The sequence below is a fragment of the Carcharodon carcharias genome, chromosome 22 (assembly GCF_017639515.1).
Source record: "Carcharodon carcharias isolate sCarCar2 chromosome 22, sCarCar2.pri, whole genome shotgun sequence".
NCBI lineage: Eukaryota > Metazoa > Chordata > Chondrichthyes > Lamniformes > Lamnidae > Carcharodon > Carcharodon carcharias.
In genome coordinates, this window is record NC_054488.1 from 9,644,515 (window position 1) to 9,670,017 (window position 25,503).

At 39.7% G+C, this 25,503-nt stretch overlaps 1 protein-coding gene across 1 annotated transcript in view; it reads right to left on the reverse strand.

Moving 5' to 3' along the window:
- tbcd (tubulin folding cofactor D) overlaps positions 1-25,503 on the reverse strand; it is a 268,520-nt gene that overhangs the window by 92,217 nt on the left and 150,800 nt on the right. The window contains exons 15-22 of the mRNA XM_041216683.1: positions 22,386-22,443; positions 19,483-19,512; positions 18,208-18,293; positions 11,775-11,855; positions 9,828-9,901; positions 6,644-6,761; positions 3,507-3,567; positions 484-506 (exon numbers count right to left, since the gene is read on the reverse strand). Of these exons, the coding sequence (XP_041072617.1) occupies positions 484-506; positions 3,507-3,567; positions 6,644-6,761; positions 9,828-9,901; positions 11,775-11,855; positions 18,208-18,293; positions 19,483-19,512; positions 22,386-22,443 (531 nt within the window). The remainder of the gene's footprint in view (positions 1-483; positions 507-3,506; positions 3,568-6,643; positions 6,762-9,827; positions 9,902-11,774; positions 11,856-18,207; positions 18,294-19,482; positions 19,513-22,385; positions 22,444-25,503) is intronic.

A 25,503-nucleotide genomic window follows, 5' to 3' on the forward strand; every position in this document is an offset into this window, starting at 1 on the left:
TTTGGAGGAACATGAACAGAAGAGAATTAAAACTGATACTTCTGATTATCCCGTCTTCACCTGATTTTGCATTAGATTATTAAAAAAATCAAATAAGCAATAAACAGGATAAAAAAAACTGGAAAAATAAACACTGAGGAAAGCATGGAAAGCTAAATTTCTTATATTTTAAGCCATGTATGTAGTATTTTGGACATGTACAATGACAGGAGAAGCATGATCCTAACAGTATGTTGAAGTATAAGGTGTCTGACAGTCTAATCAGTTTAATAGGACTTAAATAATATTAAATCTGTGGACAGAAAAAATATGGTTTATTTTTCAAATTATACTACATGTATATTGATTTTTTTAAATGAACTGAAATAGTGCTGATTATTATGAAAAATACAATTTGCATTAAAACAATGCTGATAATTACAATTGCCTTAAAAATTAAAGAAATATGGATGAATGTTGAAAATTTTAAAAAAATATGCTTACCTGTACAACTGGCAGTTATAAAGCTGAAATAAATAACAGGAATTAAGCATATACAAATTGTATCCATATGTACATTAGTATTACAACCGAAGGACAGATTGGTCATTTTAATGTTAGCATACATTTGGTCAAAAGTTTATAATAGTTTGACATACCAATTCCAATTAGTAAAACAATCAAATATAAAGGCTTCCCAAATTGAATTGCAGCGTTTGCTTATTTGCAGTGTAGATCGTCATGAAAAAGAAGGTATACTGGACGCTACTTATTGCAGTAAAAAGAAATGAGGAACACTTTTCTGAGAGATTAACTTGGTGGTGTTTTCCAATGCGAAGGCAGGCAGCTCTTCCGTCTACACAGCAACCTCACTAATCATTTACGGTCGCACATATTATAGGAATATGGATAATCTAAAAATAAGCGAGACCTGAGAGTTTCATTGCCAACTCCATTGAAATCAACATTGGTAGATCATAAAACCAAATTCTAAAAATGCATTGCTCACTAACTTAGCCCCAACTAATGTCTTGCCTAAAGGCTTATTTCAGAAATGCTGCAACATAGAGTAATGGGTAGCAGGCTTGTGCTTGCAATTCCTCACCACAGACAGTTCCTGATTCAATCATCCTTCTGTGGATACTTGGTATGTGAATAACAGTAACTTTCCCACAAAAGGAGGAAAAACCTTTTCTGACCAGCATCTTAATTTTAAAATGGCACTTTCACTTAATGTAGATAACTAGAATAACCCTGCCTATTAACAGCATTCTCCTCTCTTCTTTTATAGAAAGTAAGAAAAGGAGAAAGTAGCTGAATATCAGCCTGGATGACATCCTAGTTGGCAAGCCACGAATAAATGCCCAGAAGCAAATGGAACAACAAGTCAACTAAGAACAATATGCAGAGGACAGATAGATTTCAATTGGCCCATGGCTGTAGTCTCAGTATTGCCATTCTCAAATAGAGGCACACCTTGCATTTTATTATCTTAAGATTCTTTTAAAAAAACACACGTGGAAAAAATAATACATAATCAACAAAGCCAGAGTTTCAAATTACAATGATAGTTACTTAAGTAGGAAACAAAATTATTATTCAGAAACGCCTGGTATACGCAATTAAAATTTGAACACTCCACAGGCTTTACAATACCCAATTTACATCCTCGTACACACACACCATCATCCAACAGATAGGATGGGCAGCTGGCCGATGTCATTCTATAAATGACCAGCTTGGAGGTCCATTAGAGCATGCCACGATGAACTCGTGCTTCTGTGAGGACTCATGGTTAAAAAGCACTAAGTTTGCTAATGCTTCATGGTAGTTTTGGCAAAAACAATTAAAAAGTCAGAGTTTAAGATACCATTTACAAATATTTGCCAACACCTTTGCATGGACCCAACAACATTAAGATAGTTCAAACTTAATCTGGCTTGCTGACTGGTTTTCTGCACTGCCTCGTTTTTTGGCACTTTAAATTACACAAAACATGAAAACGCTGCATGTACATTTGGCACAAAGAATTAACTCTGTCCTCATTTGAAAAGATCATTGGATTGAAGATACCGATTACTATTTTAAATAGATCAATGAAATACAAGTGATAATAAGTCAGTTGTAAAGGTAATATTCAGCCATAACGGCTGTTACCTAATATTTAGATGTTGATTAAGAGTTAGCAGATTGCTTCTAAAAAACATAAATTTGACCCAATTTATATGAACTGAATTCATATGCAGTTCCCATTCTATGATCAACATTACCTTCAAGAACAGCACTAGTGCATTCACCTCTGACGCACTGATGTAAAATGAAATTAATCTCAATTAACTCCAATCCATTTCACCTAAATCTATTTAGACTTTTGTTAATATAAGAGATAAAGCATGCCTTCATTCACAGTGGTCTGATTCTTATTCTTTACAAAATTAACAAAGAAGTACACATGCCTTCTTGCAATGTCCACAATCAAAAGAGACATGGAATTTGATTCTGCAATGGAATGTAAAAAGAACAGCGAGGTAGCAGCCTCAAGTATCACTCCTGAATGCCAACACAGGACAGCATTAACTCGGCAAAAATCAGGTTTAGAGTTATGAATAAAGGCCTTCAGCCTGCAAATATTCATTAAATGTTAATTATACAGTATTAACTTCCATTTGGGACTGGTATCACTGATGTACCGTGAAGAATAATATTTTCAAGGAAAGTGCCTTGTGCTTACCAAGCATAAAATTGATTTGGAGTTACCTTTAATGGGCTAGATCTTGCTGCTAAAATAAAGGCATCTTGATAACACATGCTGTTATTAATGCGTAAATTAAACAGCAGCTTGCAGTGAGGTAGAGGTAACAGTGAATTGCAAAGCGCCACTGTGCTGCTAGTTTAATGAAATCAACACCTCCCCATGATTTTCATGGGATGGCTGCATTTGTACATTAGCCGTCATTAAACTCGCCACAGAAAGTTAAGTCTAATAATTAACTCCATGAGTACCCTTTTAGCAATGTGATAATTGTTAATGGCTGCCAACCAACATCTCTTGCCCAGAACGTGAACCATATAAGTGTGCGGTCTCATTCCTTCAGGTTGTAAGTTGTTTTGGGTAACTTTAAAAAGCCTCAAATTTAACAGCTTTATTTTTTTTTCTTACTTTTCCTTTCTGCTCTTTTTTTTTCTCTCTCCCTTAAACCTATCTTTTCCCTTCTTTTTATTTCTCTTTCTGTACCTGATGTGACAATGAATTCATCCTCTTCCTCAGTTCCTCCTCTGTTTATAACTCAATCCTTAAATCTTATTAGTTAAGGCAATACAAGTTGTCCCTCTGTTCACCAATGTCCCGATTCCCTGTTGCCCTCACTGTGCCATTATTAGTTCACTCTTCCAGCAATATTGTCAGCAAAAAAAAAGCTTAAAAGCTAAATGTATATCTAAGCATATCTAACTAGCCCCACTCTGCAACAACCATAGTCAAATTCAAGCCAATCAAATTAGTTGAAGTTGCATTGCATCAATCATACCTTCCGATGGATGTTCTTAAGACTTTCCAGTGTATTCTCGTTGATATAGTCAGTCACTGGCCTGTCAGAAACATGATGCTATTAAAGCAAATTTGAAAAACTGACAAAATTACAAGCTAATTATAATTTTAAAAGAATGAAGAGTCAATAATTGCTTCTCCTTTAATTTTAAAGGCTCTACAATATGTTTGCAAGCAACCAGTAGTCGTGTCCAAGGCACCCGCCCTCAAAACAAATTGTTTACCCAACTATCAATAAATTAATTGAAATATGAAGTGTAAACAACAAACAATTATGGAATTAAGGGCTGATGTTCTGCTGGGCAGTAATAAATATATTGCTGCATTGAATCAAAGTTCTGAGTGTGTTGTTTTAACAAAAATATTCATTTATTTAATAAAAGCAAAATGAAAAGAAAATACTGTGGATGCTAGAAATCGGAAATAAAAACAGAAAATGCTGTAAAAACTCAGCAGGTTTGCAGCATTTGTGCAGAGAGAAATAGAGTTAATGTTTCAAGTCATTTACTTTATGTCCATTTATTTATTTTAAATAGGCAAACAGCTTTGATCACATAATGGGCCAAAGAATTTAAAAGGAAAAAACTGGCATGTTTATTACTAATTTGGTAAACACAATTTCAAATTACAAGCTTTGTTTTATTCATTCACAGGATGTGGGCTTTGCTGGCTGGGCAATGCACTTATTGTCCAATCCTGGTTGCTCTTGAGAAGGTGGTGGTGAGCTGCCTTCTCGAACCGCTACAGTCCATGTGGCGTAGGTACTGTGCTGTTAGGAAGGGAGTTGCAGAATTTTGACCTAACAACAGTGAAGGAACAGCGATATATTTCCAAGTCAGGGTGGTGAGTGAGTTGAAGGGGAACTTCCAGGTGGTGATGTTCCCATCTATCTGCTGCCCTTGTCCTTCTAGATGTTGTGGTTGTGGGTTTGGAAGGTGCTGTCTATGGAGCCTTGGTGCAGTGCATCCTGTAGATGGTACACACTGTTGCTACTGTGCGTCGGTGGTGGAGGGAGTCAATGTTGTGGTTGCAGTGCCATTCAAGCAGGCTGCTTTGTCCTGGATGATGTCAAGCTTCTCGAGTGTTCTGGGAGCTGCACTCATCCAGGCAAATGGGGACTATTCCATCAAGCTCCTGCCTTGAGCCTTGTAGGTGGTGGGCAGGCTTTGGGGAGTCAGGAGGTGAGTCACTCGTCGCAGGATTCCTAGCCTCTGACTGCTCTTGTAGCCACGGTATTTATATGGCTAGCCCAGTTCAGTTTCTGGTTAATGGTAACCCCCAGATGTTGATAGTGGGGGAATTCAGTGGTGGCAATGCCATTGAACATCAAGGGGCGATGTTGGATTCTCTCTTGTTGAAGATGGTCATTGCCTGGCACTTGAGTGGTGTGAATGTTACTTGCCACTTGTCAGCCCAAGCCTGGATATTGTCCAGGTTCTTCTGCACTTGGACATGGACTGCTTCAGCATCTGAGGAGTCATTTTGAATTTGTATGGTGAAAATGCTTTGCTGGTGTCTGGTTCAGTCTATGGGTTCTGCTGCCTTAATGGAGATTAGTTTGGGAATTTGTTAAAAGTTATGACAGGAGTAATTTGTAGCCATGTGTATATATTTAACTTGTGTAAATTTTTAATAAAATGTTTTATTTAGTTTCATATAAAACCACTCGAGAACCGGCAGTCCGATTCGTGAATTTAGAGCTGCATCTCATACACACAAAAGTAAAAATACTTGTTTAAAATAAATGTTTAAAGTTTCCCCCTGGGATTTTTAAATAATTCGGCTTTAACAACTGCTGGGTCATAACAGTCACTCTCACCTCACCTCGGGAGCTCAGCTCTTTTGTCCATGCTTGAACCAAGGTTGTAATGAGGTCAGGAGCTGAGCAGTTCTGGCAAAACCCAAACTGGCATCAGTGAGCAGGTTCTTGTTAAACAACAAGTGCTGCTTGATAGCACTGTTGATGACCCCTTCCATCACTTTACTGGTGATCGAGAGTAGACTGATGGGGTGGTAGTTGGCTGGGTTGGATTTGTCCTGTTTTTGTAGACAGGATATACCTGGGCAATCCCACATAGCCAGATAGATGCCAGCGTTGTAGCTGTACTGGAACAGCTTGGCTAGGGATGCGGCAAGTTCTGGAGCACAAGTCTTCAGTACTATTGCCAGGGCCCATAGCCTTTGCACTATCAAGGGCCTTCAGCCATTTCTTGATATCATATGGAGTGAACTGAACTGGCTGAAGACTGGCATCTGTAATGCTGGTGACCTCCAGAGGAGGCAGAGTTGGGTCATCCACTCGACACTTCTGCCTGAAGATTGTGACAAATGCTTCAGCCTTATCTTTTGCACTGATGTGCTGGGCTGCTCCACCATTAAGGATGGGGATATTTGTGAAGCCACCTCCTCCAGTGAGTTGTTTAATTGTCCACCACCACTCACGACGCAATGTGGCAGGACTGCAGAGCTTAGACCTGATCTGTTGGTTGTGGGATCGCTTAGTTTTGTCTATCACTTGCTGCTTATGCTGTTTGGTAAGCAAGGAGTTGTGTTGTAGCTTCACCAGGTTGACACCTCATTTTTAGGTATGCCTGGTGCTACTCCTGGCATGCCCTCCTGCACTCTTTATTGAACCAGGATTGATCCCCTGGCTTGATGGTGATGGTAGAGTGGGCAATATGCCGGGCCATGAGGTTACAGATTGTGGGTGAGTACAATTCTGCTGCTGCTAATGGCCCACAGCACCTCATGGATGTCCAGTCTTGAGTCGCTAGATCTGTTTGAAATCTATCCCATTTAGCATAGTGGTAGTGCCACACAACACAATGGAGGGTGTCCTCAATGTGAAGGCTCAATGCTCCAGAACAATATGCTAAGATTTGAAACTTGAGCTTTGAAGAAACAGAATGTTCTTCGGTTATTCCATTTAACAGCTAGAACTTAAAACATTAGGTTCAAAGATTCATTCTTACTTCTGCTGCCACATATCTCCATTATTAATAATTTTAACAAGATTCTTACATAGAAAGTCTACCACTTCTATTGATGGTTTAATTTTATTAAAACATACATTAACAAATGTAACGAAAACTAAAATAATGAACATTAATCTCATACCTGTTGTTCTCAAGAGCCATTTTATACAGCGCATAAACAATTTCTGCACAAGCCAAGACTGCACCATGACGAGTGTTCAAATCAATGCCTGTTGCTAAAGGTAACAATCGTGGCAAAGCTACAACAAAATCAGAAACACCTTTACTGTAAGGTAAAACAAATCTTATGTAAAACTTGTAGGCAGCCAAGCAGCTAATTTACACTGAATTTTTTGTTCATGCAACTGCCGTGTTTCTCATTTAGAAATGTATTAAGCCCTAAAATTTCACCGGGTCCCTAAAACCAATGCAAGTTAAATTGCAAATTTAATTTATTTTTCTTCCCAGCTATTACGCTGATTTAGAGGTTAGCAGCACCACTTGATTTAGATGAGCTAAGATTGAGATTAAGTGAGATTAAAATAAGGAAATTAGTTCATAGTTTGAAAATTTGAGACAAAACTCAAGTACAATTAAGTATCCTGACATAAGTGTTAGAAACAGTAAAACAAAATGCTGGAACCAGAAGGAAAGTATAAGAGCATAAAAACAGTGCATGGATTGTGGAAACACATCTGCCTATAGAATGCGAAAAATAAATTCAAAATGGAGTACAGGTTTTTCAACCTAGATCGGGATAAAAAATGGAAGAGCAGCTTGATATTTTCAGGGCAATCTTAAAATCAAGAAAGCTCAAATGATTTTTGAGGGTCTCCCAAAAATGCACACAGTTTGGCTAGAGCTAAGAAGGTGAAAGACAGGTTTATAGTTGGGGTCTGTTACAGACCCCATGGACAGGTGAAGAAAGATGACTGAATCCTGTACAGCATATGATTGGCAAGTGCAGATAATATTCTCTCAATAACAGATGACTTTACCCAAGCAAATTTGGACATTTAGTTCATACTTAGAACACGGTGCCAAGTTCTGGTCACCTCATTATAGAAGGGACAATCCACCCATAGATAATAAGCAGTATAGATCCTCTGTAGATTCATCAGGATCTTGTCAGGGAATTAAAATTACAGTTATGAGGAGAAGCTTGAACTTATGGAGCTGACAATGCTACATGGTTAAATAAAGGTTTCTAAAATTATGAAGAATACCAAAAGACCATTTCCTCTGGTTGGCATAGTGGTCAGTGAAAAGGTGAAATTAATTTTAAATTGTAACTCAGATTAAGAAAAGATGCAAGGGAAAATCTCTATGCGCAGGGTTGTTGGAACATGAAATGCTTGGTTAACAGGAAGCAGAGAGTAGGGGGTAAATGGGACAAGTTCAAAGTTTTTTTATTCTTTTACGGGATGTGGGCGTCACTGGCAAGGCCAACGTTTATTGTCCATCCCTAGTTGCCTTTGAGAAAGTGGTGGTGAGTTGCCTTCTTGAACCACTGCTGTTCATGTAGCTTAGGTACACCCACAGTGCTGTTAGGGCGGGAGTTCCAGGATTTTGACCCAGCGACAGTGAAGGAACGGCGATAAAGTTTCAAGTCAGGATGGTGTGTGGCTTGGAGGGGAACTTGCAGGTAGTGGTGTTCCCATGCATTTGCTGCCTTGTCCTTCTAGTTGGTAGAGGTTGTGCATTTGGACGGTGCTGTCGACAGACCCTTAATGAGTTGCTGCAGTGCATCCTGTAGATGGTGCACGCTGCTGTCACTGGTCACTGTACATTGGTGGTGGAGGACATGAATGTTGAAGGTGATGGATGGGGTGCCAATCAAGCAGGCTGCTCTGTCCTGGATGATATGAAGCTTCCACAGGCAAGTGGACAGTCTTCCATCACAGTCCTGACTTGTGCCTTGTAGATGGTGGACAGGCTTTGTGGAGTCAGGAGGTGAGTTACTCGCTGCAGAATTCCCATACTCTGGCCTGCTCTTGTGGTCACAGTATGAATATGGCTGGTCAGATTCAGTTTCTGGTCAATGGTAACCTCCAGGATGTTGATAGTGAGGGAGGCAGCAATAGCAACGCCACTGAATGTCAAGGAGAAATGGCTTGATTCTCTCTTGTTAAAAATGGTCATTTCCTGGCACTTTTGTGGTATGAATGTTACTTGTAATTTATCAGCCCAAGCCTGAACATTGTCCAGGTCTTACTGAAGCAGTCCATGCCCATACGCAGTGTCTGAGTCGCAAATGATGAACATTGTGCAATCATCAGCAGATGTCCCCACTTCTGACCTTATAATGGAGGGAAGGTCATTGATGAAGCAGCTGAAAATATTTGGGCCTATACACCTAACCTGAGGAACTCCTGCAGCGATGTTCTAGGACTGAGATGATTGACCTCCACACCATCTTCCCTTATGTGAGGTATGACTCCATCTTCCCCTGATTCCCATTGATTCCAGTTTTGACAGGCTCTAAAGAGTGGAGCTCCGCAAGGATCAGTGCTGGAGCTTCAGCTATTTATAATCTATATCAATATATTAATTTACAAGATGCACTGCATTCAGGGGGACCTCATCAGTGCACTCTCTGGAGAAGTGAAGAAATACTGACAGTGACTCCTGGATCTCTGCTTTTAACTGCACATGTGCACACCAGAAGTTGCTGTCAGTTTCAGAGGAGGAATAACAGCAAACACTGAAAGTAGCACTGTCATTACCACTGCAAAATCCAAGCCATAGAATTTCAAGGAGGCAAAAGGCTACATTGTGCCAGAGCCTGTTCAAGATTTTGAGATATCCAGGAGCAAAGTCTTCAAGTACAGTTCTAGCATTACTGTAATTTAAAATGAGTGATCATCTTTTTGAGGAACAAATGAAGAACTAAAACATCAAAGAAAAAGAGGACTAAGAACAAAAAAGACGGGAGAGATTGGATAACACAGAGCTAATTCAGAGGCACACAGCTTGAGGACAATGGGAAGCATATTATTAGGGTTAGAAGTCTTACTGATATACAAATGTGAATGATCTGGTCAACCTGACAGGGATAAAACTTGATATTGGACAGAATGAAACATTGAAGCCAGTTCCCCAACAACATCGAGGTTAGAGTTGGAGGTTATAGTGTTTTCTGTGTGGGCTTATGTTGAAAATCAAACTATTTTTCCAATTGGGACTTCCCGTTGGCTGAATGCTATTAAATGCTATTACAGTACAACAATTGGATAAAACAGTGCATGATCAACTGTTATCATCTGTTGCACTAATAAGAAATATTATTTACTTTAGAAAGAAAATCTGTTTTCTTAGCCACTCACCAATATTTGCCATGTATTCTGGTGCATGTGGAGTAAGATTATGGAGGGTCTTTGCTGTGAGCTCGCGAATGGCACTGTGAAAACATAAAAGATATACGTTATTTTACTGAAAATCATGTTTCAATCTTGAATGCAAACCACAAAAATATTCTGGGACTCCTCTTCACCAGATATCAGACTGTATATACATCACAGTGCAACTCATTGTATAATATTGTCAAAAAATAAGGTTAAAACTGCTGAACCACGAGATAGACAGTATTGTTTCAAAGCTGCTTCAGAATGAAGAGATGAACAATGGCTCACCAATAGCACTGCTGGAATAAACCATCTTCCCTCAACGCACTGAAAATATGTATTAGCACAAAACTACAAAATTGCCAGAACAGAAAAAGCAGTGGCTGTTTGCATCTGTCACAATGTAAAAGAACTTTATCACTATATAGTGTTTATTACCAAAGTGAATAAAAGTCTTAAAGAAAATTCCCACCAACCACCTTGCCAAGTTTCTCATCAGCCAAGAAAAAAGTCAAATCTGACCACCTACTTTGCTCAAATAGCCACCTGCTACGTGCTTTCTCTAAGCTCATCAAAACCCCACAAAGGAAATAAAATGACAGCTTCTTACTTTGATGGCCTGATCTGCTCCCCAGGCTAAGGAGTTACAGCATATGTTTTAAATTCTGACAATTAATGGATCACATCCATAAAATGAATGTTTACAAGTTTAAAATCTTTACAATATACAACAAATAGAAGTCAAATTCATCTGCTTTCAGTCAGTGAACTAATTTGAATTAACTCTCAAAGCAATACAAAAGTCCAGCACTCAGCATTCTTGGAGAATGAACTTCTGGTTTTAGCAGGCTGAGGAACAAAAGAATTCTCCATGTTCCAAATAATATCTATCTATTTATCCCACCAGCTTCAATTTTCGCACTACCTTTATTTTCTTACTTCAGAGCAAATATTGGGTGAAGTCTTGTGCACTCCCTCATGGCGAGTTTGGTGGGGGGCTGGGGGGAGAGCATTCAATCGGACGGATGAGGGCCCCACCACCTTACTCCATCCCAATTAAGTCCATGGCAAGAAGGCCTGTAGACGACCTTCCCACCCTGCCAACAATTCAGGCCTTTAATTGGACAATGAATGCCATCAACCCAGCAGCAGGCGGAAGGCACAACAAGCAAGCCCTGCCATGTTTGCTTGCAGGTTCCCAGGGTGGGTGGGGCAGGAGACCCTTGTTGAAAGGCACAGTGTCTGATCGAGGAATCTGGCATGGGTGCGTCGGGGGGGGGGCACTGAGAGCCAACCCCTGACCCAGTTGCCGAACCCTCAAACCACTCCCCCCATCCCCACCATAACTCACTTGCACCTAGCTCCCTCAGTGATCTGGGACCTCAGGTGGACATCATGCAGCATACTGACAGCAGCCAGCGCCTCCCCGGATGGCACTGTTGAGTACAGAATAGCTGCCAGCCTCTGACTTGACTGTGTCTCTTGATGGCAGACCCTCTATTCCCAGAGTCCTTGATTTTGGGGAGGCTCGCTGTTGGACTGTTAGGTGCCTGAGTGGCACAAGATCTAGCATGTCTTCCGAAAAGAGGCAACGTGGAGGTCTCGCCCACTCTCCAGCTAGCGGCCAAGACCCCCATCGCCTCCACAAGACTCCGCCCGTTATTTTCCTGCAATTTTGATCTCATATCACATGATCGCTGTTCACCATTTCCAAATACAAAATCTTTTCTTCATCAGAAGCATAGATAATTGTGCTTTGTTTACTTAGACAAATCGATTGATGGTCATTAGGCATCTGTAGCAAAGTTTATTCACCTTTAGCTGGCATCTTTGACTACCTAACCAATGAAGAAACATGTATTGTACACTAACAATACACTTTGACCAAAAATGTTTCAATGCATAAATTGTTCGAACAAGTTCTCTTACCAATCCCAGTGGTTAAATTTCTTTTGTATCAGATGATCAATCAAAGGTTGTGTATACTCAGGGAATCCAACAATGTATATGCTGCAGAACAGAGACAGACATAAAGGGAATCAGTTACTGCTTTATGCAGGTGGAATCTACTTTTGTTATGCCAGAATAGTCTGGATTATTCACAAGATCATGGGAAGGGCATTACGAGGAGAGTTTAAAAAGATGTTCCTACAGTGTGTGTAAATATTTCAGATTTACAGAGAAAATGTTAACATTACTGACATTTGCCAACAGAACAAGCACAAGGAATTTAATGTGAATGATGAAAAACAATGTTAAGATGGTGCCATAAATATTGATTTATGAGCAGATTACAGATTATCTGAAACTCAAGTCTCATAATACATCACCCATGTATACTGGGCTTTTTCATTTCATTTTCCCTTGTTGCAACACATTGTGGCTTCCAGCTGTGTATCTTCTATAACTTTTGCAAACATTCACAAGACCAAAGGTAACATAGAGGTTTTCTGTGGTCAGTTACAAATATATTCAGAATTTTGTACATATGTCACAATGTTTTGCATGGGTATCGAGCCAATAATATCCTCCAGTCCCATCAATGTATTTTCTGATACTGGAAATAAATGGAAGTTTTTATTCAAACTACTGTAAACTTGCATTTAAGAACATACCCTATGACTTAGAAGATTGCGTATATGTACATGGAGCTATATTCTTCAAAAACATGTACGATATTAACATTATGGCCCAGTTGCAAAGACAGAAATCTTAGCTGCATGTTTCTTATCTGCTACATAGGGCAGGATTTTCCTGTCGGCAAGCGGAACTCCCAACGTCAGCACGCCCCATTTAAATTTTCCGGTAGGCAGGGTTGCAGCAAAATCACCCGCCGACATGTCAATGGCCAATTGAGGCCATTGACAGAGTAAGTACACTAACTAATGGACCTGCTCGTCCAACCTTAAGGCGGGCAGGCCAGGAGCCCCGGCGGGAAGTAGAAAAAGCATGAAACCTCATCCACAGGCCGGATGAGGTTTCATGTAGGTTTTTAAAAATGTTAATAAAGTTTTTGTAAAAATTATGGACGTGTCCCAACTCATGTGACAGTGTCACAAGAGGGGACGTTAGGTAAGTTTTATTATTCTATTTTTAGCTTTTTTACATTTAGAGCCGATCTCTGTGAGGCAGCACTTAGCCTCAGGGAGATAAGTGCGCTCTTTCGTGCGCATGCGCGCAAGAGCACATTCTCGATTTTGGGATTCCCCCCGCCCGCACAGGGAGCGCATAGTGCTTCTGTGAGGATGTCACGCTGAATGGGCCTTCATTGGCCCACCCACGTAAAATGGCACAATTGGGGGCGCCGATCGGAAGCGCACCTGTGCGTGCCCACCCTTCAACTTTGCTCCCGACAGGGGGAAAATCCTGCCCATAGTGTGCAACATTTAATAAGATGAACTTTAATAACCAATTCTATAAGGTATCGACTTTACCATAAAAGGCAAGTGCAAATACCAAGATTCTATTGGTTTAAGGAATGAGTTCTTTAACAAACTAATCTTTCACAAATATTTAATAAACATATTGTTATACCTTAAACCCATCTATCAGGTTTTGAATGCTACACAGCAAGACTTTCTGTTGTAACTTTATCATTGGGAAATTCTATTCTTAAGATGAAGATGAGAAGAATTTTTTTCTCTCAGAGCGTCGTGAATCTATGGAACTTTCTTCTCCAGAGAGTGATGGAGGCTGAATCAATGAACATTTTTAAGGCAGAGGTAGAGAGATTCTTGACTAACAAGAGAGTCAAAGGTTAGCGGGGGTAGGCAGAATGTGGAGTTGAGGCCACAACCAGATCAGCTGTGATCTTATTGAATGGCGGAGCAGACTCGAGGAGCCGAATGGTCTACTCCTGCTCCTAATTCATATGTTCCTATTTGAAACCCAACTTCCTCAACAAGCTGACTTAGAGGCAGAAAATAAATTGAGCAATCCTTGTTTTGGTTTGTATAAATTCATAATCACTTCCATAATTATAAATGCAAGGCTGCAGCTTGAGCTGAACAATTTGATTAGCCTACTTTCAATTTTTAATCTACCATAGGAGTGATAAATCACTGAGTATGTGAATGGAAAGGTGAGAGGTAACTTTAAGGCCCAAGCATGCTCAGCTTAACCACGAGAGGGTGCAGCCTTATGGACAGCTCTCTCCAACTCCTACTAATGCTAACTCTTGGGTGAACAATAAAAGGGGGAGGGAGCAGGGTTGGGAAGAAACTTTGACCAATTTTAGAGAAAAGTCTGGTAAATTTCTCACCAACTCCCTCAGGCAATTAGCCACGTTCTAAGAAACAATGGTTACCCAATGTGCACCACTGGTCATACTTAAAGCCTAAAGCAGAGAGGTCAGTTTAAGAATATAGGCATAGACAAGGCCAGAAGTGATCATCTTTATTCATGGGACTGGTCGTAACTGACTCAGGCTTCCTTATCCTACTTTATCTCTGATAACTTTCAACGGCTCTGTTTAATATTTATCCATCGCCTTTTTGAATCTATTACATCTTCCGTTTCAAATGCCTACCTGATTCATCAACAAATGCAAAAAAATCACTGAACATTTTTGCCATTCAATGGTCTGCTTAATGTGAACTTGCAAGGCACGTGGTACTCTCCTTATAGGGCAGCTCAAACAATTGAAGAAGGCTGGATGGCTCAGTTAAAATTGAATGTTGGATTTACAAACAGACTGCCTGTTTGGAACTTGGGTTTGAATACTGGTAATGTTTATGCAACTTTTCAAAGTGGGTAAAATAAGGACCATGTATCAGGAAGCGGGGAGAAAGCAGAAGATGCCAAGTTTTAGGCAGTGCTTCCCACACAAAAAATATCACCTTCTGGCTGTTCAGGAGAGAATGACATCCGACAGTAATGGTCCTTGTCTTATTATTTGTTATTCAAATTAACACTGATCCCATGGCCAAATCCTTCGTAGAACTCCTTAGATAACAATAAATATAAGCAATTCATAAAGGAACATTTTGCTTCAACAATGTCTTTCATTTATCTAGTACCTTTAACTGAAATAATGCCTCACATCTTTCAGAGCTCTGTAGAAAACAGATGAGCCAAAGAAGAGATTAGGAGTGGTGACCAAAAAGGATTGTCTTAAAGGGCGTGGAGGCAAAAAAAAATTAGGAAGGAAATTCCAGACAGTGGAACACGGACAGACAGAAGCACAGCCATCCATGGTGGGGAAAGGACAAAGTGATGCACAAGAGGCAAGAGTCAAAGGAACAGGGAGTCTAATGTTGGAAGAAATTACACAGCCAGGAGATGCAAGGCTATGATAGGGTTTTAACATAAGGGTAAGAATTTTAATTTGGATCACAGGGGAACAGGGAACCAATCTAGGTCAACGAAGGTCAGATTGATAGCCGAGTAGTACTTGAAGTGGCAATAACATGAGCAGCAGAGCTGAAATTTTTGAACATGGATACATGAATCCTGAAGGAGGTCTGTATATCCCCTATTCTGAAAGTGATCAATAAACAAATCTGTTTGTAAGTAAGTGTACCTGTTGAAAATGGATCCATGCTGTTTCCACTGCAAAGCCAAATACAAGGGTATAAACTAGCCCAGATTAATGAATCTGCTGCCATATTCTGCACTTTTAAGAGCTGGATTTTGTCGGGGTTGAGGTGGTTCCAACAACAGGTCAAAAAGCCAGGGGAAACCTCCCCCCTCGACTATTTGGAGAGAGAGGGGTGGGGGGGGGGGGGGCGTGGAGAGCAGATTTCAGGCTCACCTTACAGCAAATGAGCTGCTGTCGGGGCTCCCATTTCCTTAAGGAATGACAGCCAGCCTCCAAGAGCTGTTAGCCAATCAACAAGTCACCAGATCTTCAGTCTCAACAGTGTCACCAGAACGGTGGCGACTGCTAGGACCACACCCAGCTGAGATATGCAGCAATGGACCCCTCCCTCAGAACAAAGTGAGTGGTGTCAGGGTCACGAGTGCTGGTCAGGTGAAGGGGGTGGTTGGTGAAAGTGGGACTGTTGCCTTGGGGGCAGCCATTGTCGCTGAGAGGCTCCTCCATGGGACTGAGTGCCCAATTAGCACACCTCCCTCCCACACCCCAAACCCCCCTTACTTCCTGAGGCTGCAGGGAGGCCACCAGGTGGTCACCCTACATGGTGGAGTGCCCAGCTGCTGGAAAAATGCCAACGGTAGCAGTAAGAGGCCATTAAATGGTCATTTAGATGGCATAATTGGCCTCTGGGTGAAAGGAGAGGGGGCTGTCCTCCACATTCCCCACCTCATGGCAGCAGCAGGCGACAGTAACTTCAGCCCCCACCCACCCTCCCAATTCTTTTATCCCGTTTCTGATCCCACTCCTGTAGATCCCATAATATTCAGTGCCTAGTGTGCAGAAATGTTACCACAATGACACCACTGACACCATTGATTTGGATAAGTCAAAATATTGCAAGCTGCTAATTAATGTTTTAAAGTGTTCAGCATTTAAAAAAAACTAGTCTGGTAATCAGCCCTTTTTTTAAGGCAGTTACTGCATATGTTTGCAGCTGTTATGCAATAGGACCTTATCCAAAGCAATTTTCTGATTAGTTATGATGTGAAACAGTCAGTCAGGCATATGTGGTACAGTGGACAAGGTTGACCTCAAAGTGCATGACACTATTCATTAGTTGCAGCACAAACAATGATATCTTTGGTTAGCTCTATATACTAACATATATCCTGGATGTGTCTGGCATTTAAACAGCCACCCTGTTATTACTGAACAGGTTGCAAGATGACTTCCACTCCCATAAACATTTTCAATGAACATCTACATTTCAAATAATGAGAGTAAATCAGTTAAAACCATGCAAAACAACAGGGGACAAGAAACTTGAATCTTTCTTCAAAACTTCAGCATTTCAGTTCAGTTCAGTTCAAAGAATCATAAGAGGTCAGGGATTTGGATTTTTTTTCTCCTACATTTATTCAACAGCAGGCTCATTTTTACTGTATGCTTAAGAAGACACTCCTGCATCAAATGGCATCTAATAATCAATGGCATGGCTCCTGTGTAAATGAATCCAGCTTAATGTCAACACCAGAGTTCTTAGCCATTTCATCAATGTTTACAGAGGCAGCTTTTGAATTCTTGCATATCTCCCACTGCTATGCTTATTATAAATATTTAATGTACATTGGCAAATCGGCTTAGCAAAAATCAGGTTAAAAAGAAATGGTGTTGAATTCTACCATTTTTCAAGTTATGCAGTCTACAAGTTAAGTCAATATACTTTGTTCAGATGCAGTGCAATAAAGTATTTCTTTTTTTTATAATCCCACACCCTTTTTATCCCTTCCTCTCTAAGGGATGCCACTCCATAGATATTAAGTCTTCCAGTGCCTCAATCTGCTGACCATTCTTCATACTGAACACTAACACAGGAGGCATGCATGAAATTCAAAAGACTGTTCTCACTCAATGCTTTGTCCTGTATCCGATTCTCTTATAATTTAACTGACAGGACCTGATGCAAATAATGGACACCACAAGGTCGAAGTGTTCCATTTCTCAGCATTGATGAACACTGCAATTCAATTCAATTCAATTCAAGCATGACAATAATAATAAAAATACAAGTAGCAGTCCTTCACTGCATATGCTGAGTTAGTTGGTCTCAGCTGGAAGAGTGGGGACTACAAGTGGTATATAAAAGTACAGCTGATGGAATGCAAAGCAGTTCCTTGGGTTATAGAGGAAAAATAAATCACAATTTAATATCTCCTGCACATGGGCTGTGTACACAGACAAAACTGACTGCAGTGAGATGTCCCCCACACAAATAATCTGCCAATTCTCAATGCACATGAAGGTCGGCCATTTAGGGAAGATACTGGGTGCTATCAGCAGATACAGAACCAAAGCTCATCATAGAATAGTGTAGCACAGTAGGAGGCCATTTGATCACCAGATCTATGTTGGCTCTTTCAAAAGACAACCTCAGTTCGCCCCACTCCCCCGCTTTTCCTTGATATTTATGAAATCTTTTTCTCTTTCTAGTATTTATCCAATTCCCCTTTTGAAGGTTACTACTGAATCTGTGTCGACTTTCCCATCAGGCAGTGTATTCCAAATAACTATTCATTGTGTAAAAACAATTCATCATGTTGCCTTTGGTACTTTTGCCAATCATCTTAAATCTATGTCCTCTGATTATCAAACTGTCTGCCATTGGAAACAGTTTTTTTTTATCTATTCATTATTTACTACATTCAGCAAGAAGGGGAATTCTAAATCCTAATTAAGAATTCCCCTGTGTTTAATATGTACTGTTGTCAAAATTCTATATATTACTGGCAGTACAAAGTAGGAAGTTCATAAGCCTTGAGGAGTTACCTAATATTCAGAAAACATTTGGTCCGATTTCCAACAGCAAAATAGTCAGCTGCGGTGAGTATCTCAATTCCATGTGGAAATGTACCCTGCAAAAGATGTTACTAAAAACAATTACCCTGTTTCATTCAGGAAATGATCTGAAATTCAATAAAAGATGCAGGTTAACAGTTATAATACCTTTTATAAAATTTTTCAAAGAAATATACAGTACTCTTTGAAATTAGTTTTATTTTAATTTCACTACTGCAAACCAATCTATTTATTACCATGAACTGCAGTATGAAAACACAGGCACACATAGCATAGCTCTTTTTCAAGGGAATGGAAAACAAACTGAGTGTAATCTCAATGTGTAATACCTCCAAATAAATGCAGCTTAGATTACCAAACATATATTACCATCGTTTTTTTCCTTCTGGAGTGTTTTACCCCTCTCCAAGAGATCTGGGATTTTCAAATCCTTAGTCACAAAACATATTCAGAGAAGAAAGGGTAAGAGGCTACGAAGTAGTGATAGAAATGGTACTGTAGACAGTGAAAGGATATTAAAAGATTGATGGGTTCAGGGACACCAGGTGAACATGAAAACTGAAATATGATGGATCTGTGCTATCAATTGACCACTGTTCAAGTTCAACCTCTACATAAATGAAAATATCATTCACTTATTAGACCTCAACCCTTTGAAATGAGACAGCAGTAGAAGTTTCATGAGGAAGTTAAACAAACACAAAACCTTAATACAAAAGTAAAATATTGCAGGTGCTGGAAATTGAAATAAAAACAAAAAAATGCTGGAAATACTCAGCAGGTCAGGCAACATGTGAAAAGAGAAATGGAGCAAATATTTCAGGTCAATGACCTCTCGTCAGAACTCTGGCCAGGACCCCACCAGTGGAGTCATCATTCACCAATAAGGAGGTCGGTATCCCTAAACTCACTTGAGGCACTGGTCGACAAAGATACACTGAAGCCCAATTGAGCATCATGGAGCAAACAGGCAGTCCATGTCATGGCTGTAGCCCACATCGTTTGTTTAGTAAGGGATGATCACAGAGACATGGCATAACTGAGTCTTCAGCATTGGCTATTTTCCAGCAGAGCCTTCCAAGGAATTTTAGATCCATCATTTCTAAGTTTCTAATTTGACAAATCCTTAGGTACAAATGGAGCTCCAATCTCCTCAAAAATCTTACTTTATACCTTGAAATACATCTAACACATTTACCGACTGTTTACAATATTTAAATATATATGGCATATTTGAAAACATACCTGTCTTCCAACGTTCTCCTGGAAAGCAGCCTACCATAAAAAGTATTAGAAAAACAATGCATCAAATAAGTCAGAATGGACATTAGATTAATACTGGAAATATACACATCAGCACTTTACAAACAGAATTATACATTATTTCAAGATAACATACTGAACAACAATAAGTCTATCAAGTTGAAGAATCTTGCATATAAACTAGTCCAATCAATAGACTTGGGGAGAACAAATGAGCAAATCTTTTCATCACAAACAGAAGCTGCAATAAATTTCAGATTGCCTAGGCTTTCCTCACCTGTACCATCTAACTTGTCTGGAATAGGAGAACGTATGGAGGGATGCCAGGTAGGTCAGACATCTATGGGTTCTCTATGCCCATTTATCGGTACTGCATCTGCAGAGGGAGGTGGAGGGGGAAATATCTCTCTTTGACAGATTCTTAATGCTGTTGGAGTTTCCTATTCCTAAGGAAGCTATAGGGTAGCAGCTCTGCTGTTGAAATATGTGAATTCTAAACTAACCATAATGTTGGATGCTTTCTCAGAAACAATCATGCTTTTAATAGCATTTCATGGAATAAAACATACCAACAAGAGTAACTGCTGCTTGTGCTGCACTCTTCAAATTGCAACCACTCACTTGTTCAGGCCCTAGCAAACCTACTTATCAAAGAGCATGGGCAACTGTCTTCACAAGGCCTGGGTTAACAGAGATGCAGATGCTGTTCTGTGCTATCTGTTGTAAGGTAGCCTGCAGTTACCATTTATCATAGGGCTGGCACAAGCAGTGACAGCAATGATGAGCTCTGGCTGAAATCTGGGTGCATTACTTCTGGATATGCGGCAATCCTGATTGAAGAGAATGACACCATGGTGTAGTTCACAGAAAATAAACACTAATGCACCATTTTTGCAACTTTAGAAGCCCTCAAACAGAAGGCTGGTCTGGGCTGCTCTACCACGCGCATCTTCCATTTCCATGTGCTAATCTTGTGACAGTATAAAACTTATAGTATTTAAATTTTGCTTGAAAAACATGGGAAACTATGTTTTCAGAAAACATCAGTGTAGTGTCATATTAAGTATCTCCTTTCTTATTGGCCTATATTAAATAGCTGACGTGAAGAATTAAAAATGTAAAGCAGTTCACACTGAGTTGGCAAGCAAAACATTCAAACTTATAAACACACCTAAGATTAGTCTAATTCCATTCAGAAGTTTCTAGAATATTAATGGTCTAAACCAAGTTAGCTATAATTCAGGCTCATGAGTAAGTGTACCCCTATTTGCCTTCTCCTGCAGAGCAAGCTTTTGCCTTGCATTTCCATTTGGTATTATTCTCCACATATTGTCCTTATGCTTATCAAAGCACAGAGAAAATAAGGAGGAATAAAGTTGTTTCATATTTGTTCATATTTCATTCAGCTGTACACAGCATTGGCATTTATTTGAGCTTGTCTGTAAAACTTATTATATTTTCTTCCCTTTTATTTACCTTTCTTCCTCTTCTACCATTTCCTCCTTGGTTCTCTCACTTCCTCTACTCCATCATTGTTACATTCAGTGTTCCTCGTGTTCACTCAAAATGTCTGCCTATCTGTTGGTTTCCTACCTTCATAATCATCTACTGAATCCTGCTCTTGCAGGCAGAGTTTTGGAATGCCACAGGGAGGTAAAACTGGCACAGCCTTCCCTCCCATGTAAAATCAGCCCATTTTTAATATATAATCAACAGGGTGATAAATTGCACAGTTTCATATTTTCCTGTATTTGGAGTCAAAATCCTATTATATCCAGGAATCCCCATAGGGGTAGAAGCATTGAAACTGAGAACCAGGACATTTGATAAAATAAATTGCAACACCTATTGCATGATGTATAATTAAACTCGTGCAGACAGATACACATATATTTGTAATAATTTAAAAGTGGAACAGGTGCTCAATTTGGCTATGATTCATGCTTTCTCAAGAATTAGCTAAAGCAACCTGGGCAATCAGAAGAAAGAATCATGAATTAGGAAATGAGTTTCATTAAGGTGCAGCTGAAACTACAACAGGCACCAGTGGATTAACAAGATAAACTTGATCAGCAATATTGTACCAGAAGAAAAAGAGTACAAAATGAAACCTATATTTCAGGAGTTTTATTGAATTCGACAAGCAAGGCGACTAAATATTTGCTATAGTACAGAAATAACATTTGGAAAGGCTCAAACAAACCTTTTGCTTTCTACTTAACAGTACATTCTCCACTCCTCTTTTATTAGGCAGTTATAGAATGCCACAATAAGTCACGTGACAGTATTGTGTGGCAAAGTTGCTCTAATTTGTAAAAGATGTGTCCATATGAAATTTTCTTGGGTGCTGTGTTAACTAACCCATTTGAAGTAACTGAAGTCTGTTTCTTGTAGAACAGCTGAGCTTACACTACATAAGGGAAGATAAGCCAGTTTGAAACATGTGAATTGGGCGGGGAGATCTGCTTAGAACCTCTACAATGAACATACCATTAGATCGGATTAGAAGTCAGCCATAATCAGTTGTTTTCTATAACATTACTTAGCTTTAAAATTATTTCAAAGGGCTTAGGTTCTTCTAAATGACCTGCTCCAGAAACCAACTGGCATATGATTTGACACAGTGTATTTTCTGAATGGGGAGATGCCTTCGACTTTATGTCACTCAAATTATAGCTTTGTCCATAAAGCCTTTGAAAATTATTCAATGTCATCTTACTACAATGTAGCCAATTATGTTCCACATTGTAGACCAACATGAGATTGTATTAAAATACAATAAAATGAAATATAATGAGAGAATATAGATCATAGTCACCCTTTATTAACTGCAGGTAATATCATTTATCTATGCCACTTTAACACAGTTTATGCTAAATACTCACCGAGGCAGCCCTTCGGCAGTTAACATTCCGGTCAAATACTGCTGTTATTACCAAGGAACTAAAGAAGAGAAATTTTTTAAAAAGTGAATTAGATGATGCCTTTACATATAGACCACCCCTGTTTTTTATAGTTAAGGAACAATTACTTCCAGGAACCACATACATCTTGCAACAAGATTATATTTTAATGAAAAATAAGGTTTTCCACCAGTGAATAGTTCTTTTAAAATACACATAAAACCATATGGAAAAACAGCACACCTTGGAAATAATACCATCTTATCAGAAGGATGCATAATTGAATATCACAGAATTCAAGCTGATTCTGCACAAAGTTTTCATCCCCTTTTTAAAGAAACTCACTGCATAGATCCTGACCTCAAGAATGAGTCAAACCACTGGCATAAATTTCAAACAATCTCTCAAAAGTCAGGCTAATTTTCAACATTCATACAAAAGCAAAATACAGCAGATGCTGGAAATCTGAAATAAAAACGGAAAATGCTGGAAATACTCAGCAGGCTAGGCAACATCTGTGAAGAAAGAATCAAAGTTAACTTTTCAGGTTGGTGGTCTTTCATCAAAACTGGAAAAAGTTACAGATATGACAGGTTTTAAGCAAGTATAAAGGCAGTAGTGTGAGGGTGGGGGATGGGGTCGGGGCGGGGGAGAACATGGGAAGGTCTGATAAACTGAAAAGCAGGAGAGATTAAATGATAAAAGAGATGATGGGGTTATGCAGAATGAAATGGTATTGGGACAAATAAAGAAACAAAATGGGAACTCGGTTAGTGTGGTGCTCAACGATGCCAATGACATGGGTTCAATCCCGATATCAGCTTGCCTCCTTGCCTTGCCCCCCTCCCCCCCAAATACTTGATGCAGAGGTGCCCGTCAAGCTATAGAGCCACTTGTCTCTTTCTAACAGAGAGAGATGCCATTGGCCCCTCGTGGACTATGGCTAATTACCAATTATCAAGGAATCAAAAGATGGGTCAACAGGAGGTATAAATGGGAAAGGCAGCATCATCACCAACAGCTGCCGTCCAAAAAAAAAGCAAGGCAGAAGTTAAGATCGGAAATTGTTGAACTCCATGTTGAATACAATAGCTGTAAAACGGCTAATAGAAAGATGAGGTACTGCTCCTCAAGTTTACATTGAATTCCATTGGAAGGATATAGAAGGCCAAGGACAAAGCAGCTAGGAGTGGGCAGAGAATTAAAATGATAGCTGTCCAGAAGCTTAGAATCATGCTTGCTGACAGAATGGACATGTTCTGCAAAGCAATCACCCCATCAACATTTGGTCTCCCTAATGCAGAGGAGGCCACACAGCGAATACAGATTACTAAATTGACAGAAGTACCAGTAAAAACTGGTATTTTACCTAAAAAGAGTGATTGGGATCTTGCATGGTGAGGAGAGAGAAGTGAAAAAGGGCAGTTAATGCATCTCCTGTGCTTTGTCATGAAGCTATTAATGTATATAATATTACTGGAAATGTTTTTCTTTTAAAATAGAGGTTTAGTCTGGGTGTGTCTTAATTGGATTAAAGCCAGCTAGTCTGGGTGCTTTGATGTGTCCTAGTTTTGAGATGTAAGAGAGGTAGAATGTATTTGCATTTTTTGAATAGACCATTCATGAAGGGGGGTGAAATCTGGCACTTAGCTTGCAGAGACCAAGCAATATGTTTATATTACTAATAAAATTGGTACTATGAAAGAGGTTTTATTGTTAGAAGAGGTGGAATTCAAAAAGGCTGGCGATATAATGAGAATGTAATACATTCAATGAGATGTGCTGGATATAATCGATGGCAGTTTTGTGTGTGCAGGGCAGAGGCAAAGTAAGATCAAAGCAGCTGTAAGCCTCCAACTATCTCCACAGGAACCAAAGTAAAAACCTCATTTTGAATTTGTACGGTGAAAATGCTTTGCCTGGTGTCTGGTTAAACCTATGGGTTCTGTTGCCTTAATGGAGATCAGTTTGGGAATTTGGTAAAAGTCATGATAGTAGTAATTTGTATCCATGTGTACATATTTAACTTGTGTAAATTAATAAATGTCTCATGTATTTTGACATAAAACCTCTCGAGAGCTGGTGGTCTGATTCCCGAATTTAGAGTTGCATCTCAAACATACCACTTAAAAATATAGGTTATTACAGTTGTTTAAAGTTTCCCTCTGGGATTTTTAAATAACTCAATTTTACTATCTGCTGGGTCATAACAGCTTGCATGGGAATGGGAGGGAGTCTGGGGTTTACTGAGGAGTGAATCAGAGGGTCACAGAGGGAATGGTCCCTTCAGAATGCTGAAAGGGGAGGGGAGGGGGGAAGATGTGTCAATCTGTTTGACCAGAAAAGTGTGAGAAACAGAATGGACCCGGTCATGGGCCTTGTCAACCAGAATCGGAGGAATCTTCAGTTGAGGAGAAAGGAAGATATATCAGAAAGACTGACATGGGATGTGGTATTGTCAGAATACAGGCCACAAGATGGAGAAACTGGGAATAAATATAGTCAAAGCAGCTGTGGGAGTCAGTGAGCTTATGATGAATGTTAGTTGATAATCTATCCCTAAAAATGGAGACAAAGAGGAGAATGGAAGAGTCAGAGGTAGACCAAGTAATGGTGCTGAAAGGGTGGGAATTTGAAACAAAGTTGATGAAATTTCCCAGTTCACGGAGAAAGGGGAAGCGACACCAATATAGTCATCAATGTACCCAAAAAAAGTGAGGGAGGAGACTAGAGTGGACTGGAACAAAGAATGCTCCACATCTCCCATGAAAAGGCAGGCATAGCTAATATGGGTTCCCATAACAAAACCATTTTAATTCCCATTGCTAATTTCCCTTGAAGTGGTGGTGGTGAGCCACCAGTTCATGTAATGTATGCACACCAAAGTGGTGTTAAGGAGGCAGTTCCAGGAATTTAATTCAGCAATAGTCAAGAAACGCCATTACAGTTCTAGGTCAGGATGGTATGTGACTTAGACAGGATCTTGCAGGTGTGATATCCCCATGGATCAGCTGCCCTTGTCCTTCTCTGCTGCTACTGTGACCGAAGGGTGGAAGGAGTAAATGTTTAAGATGGATGGGGTGCCGATCAAGCAGGCTGA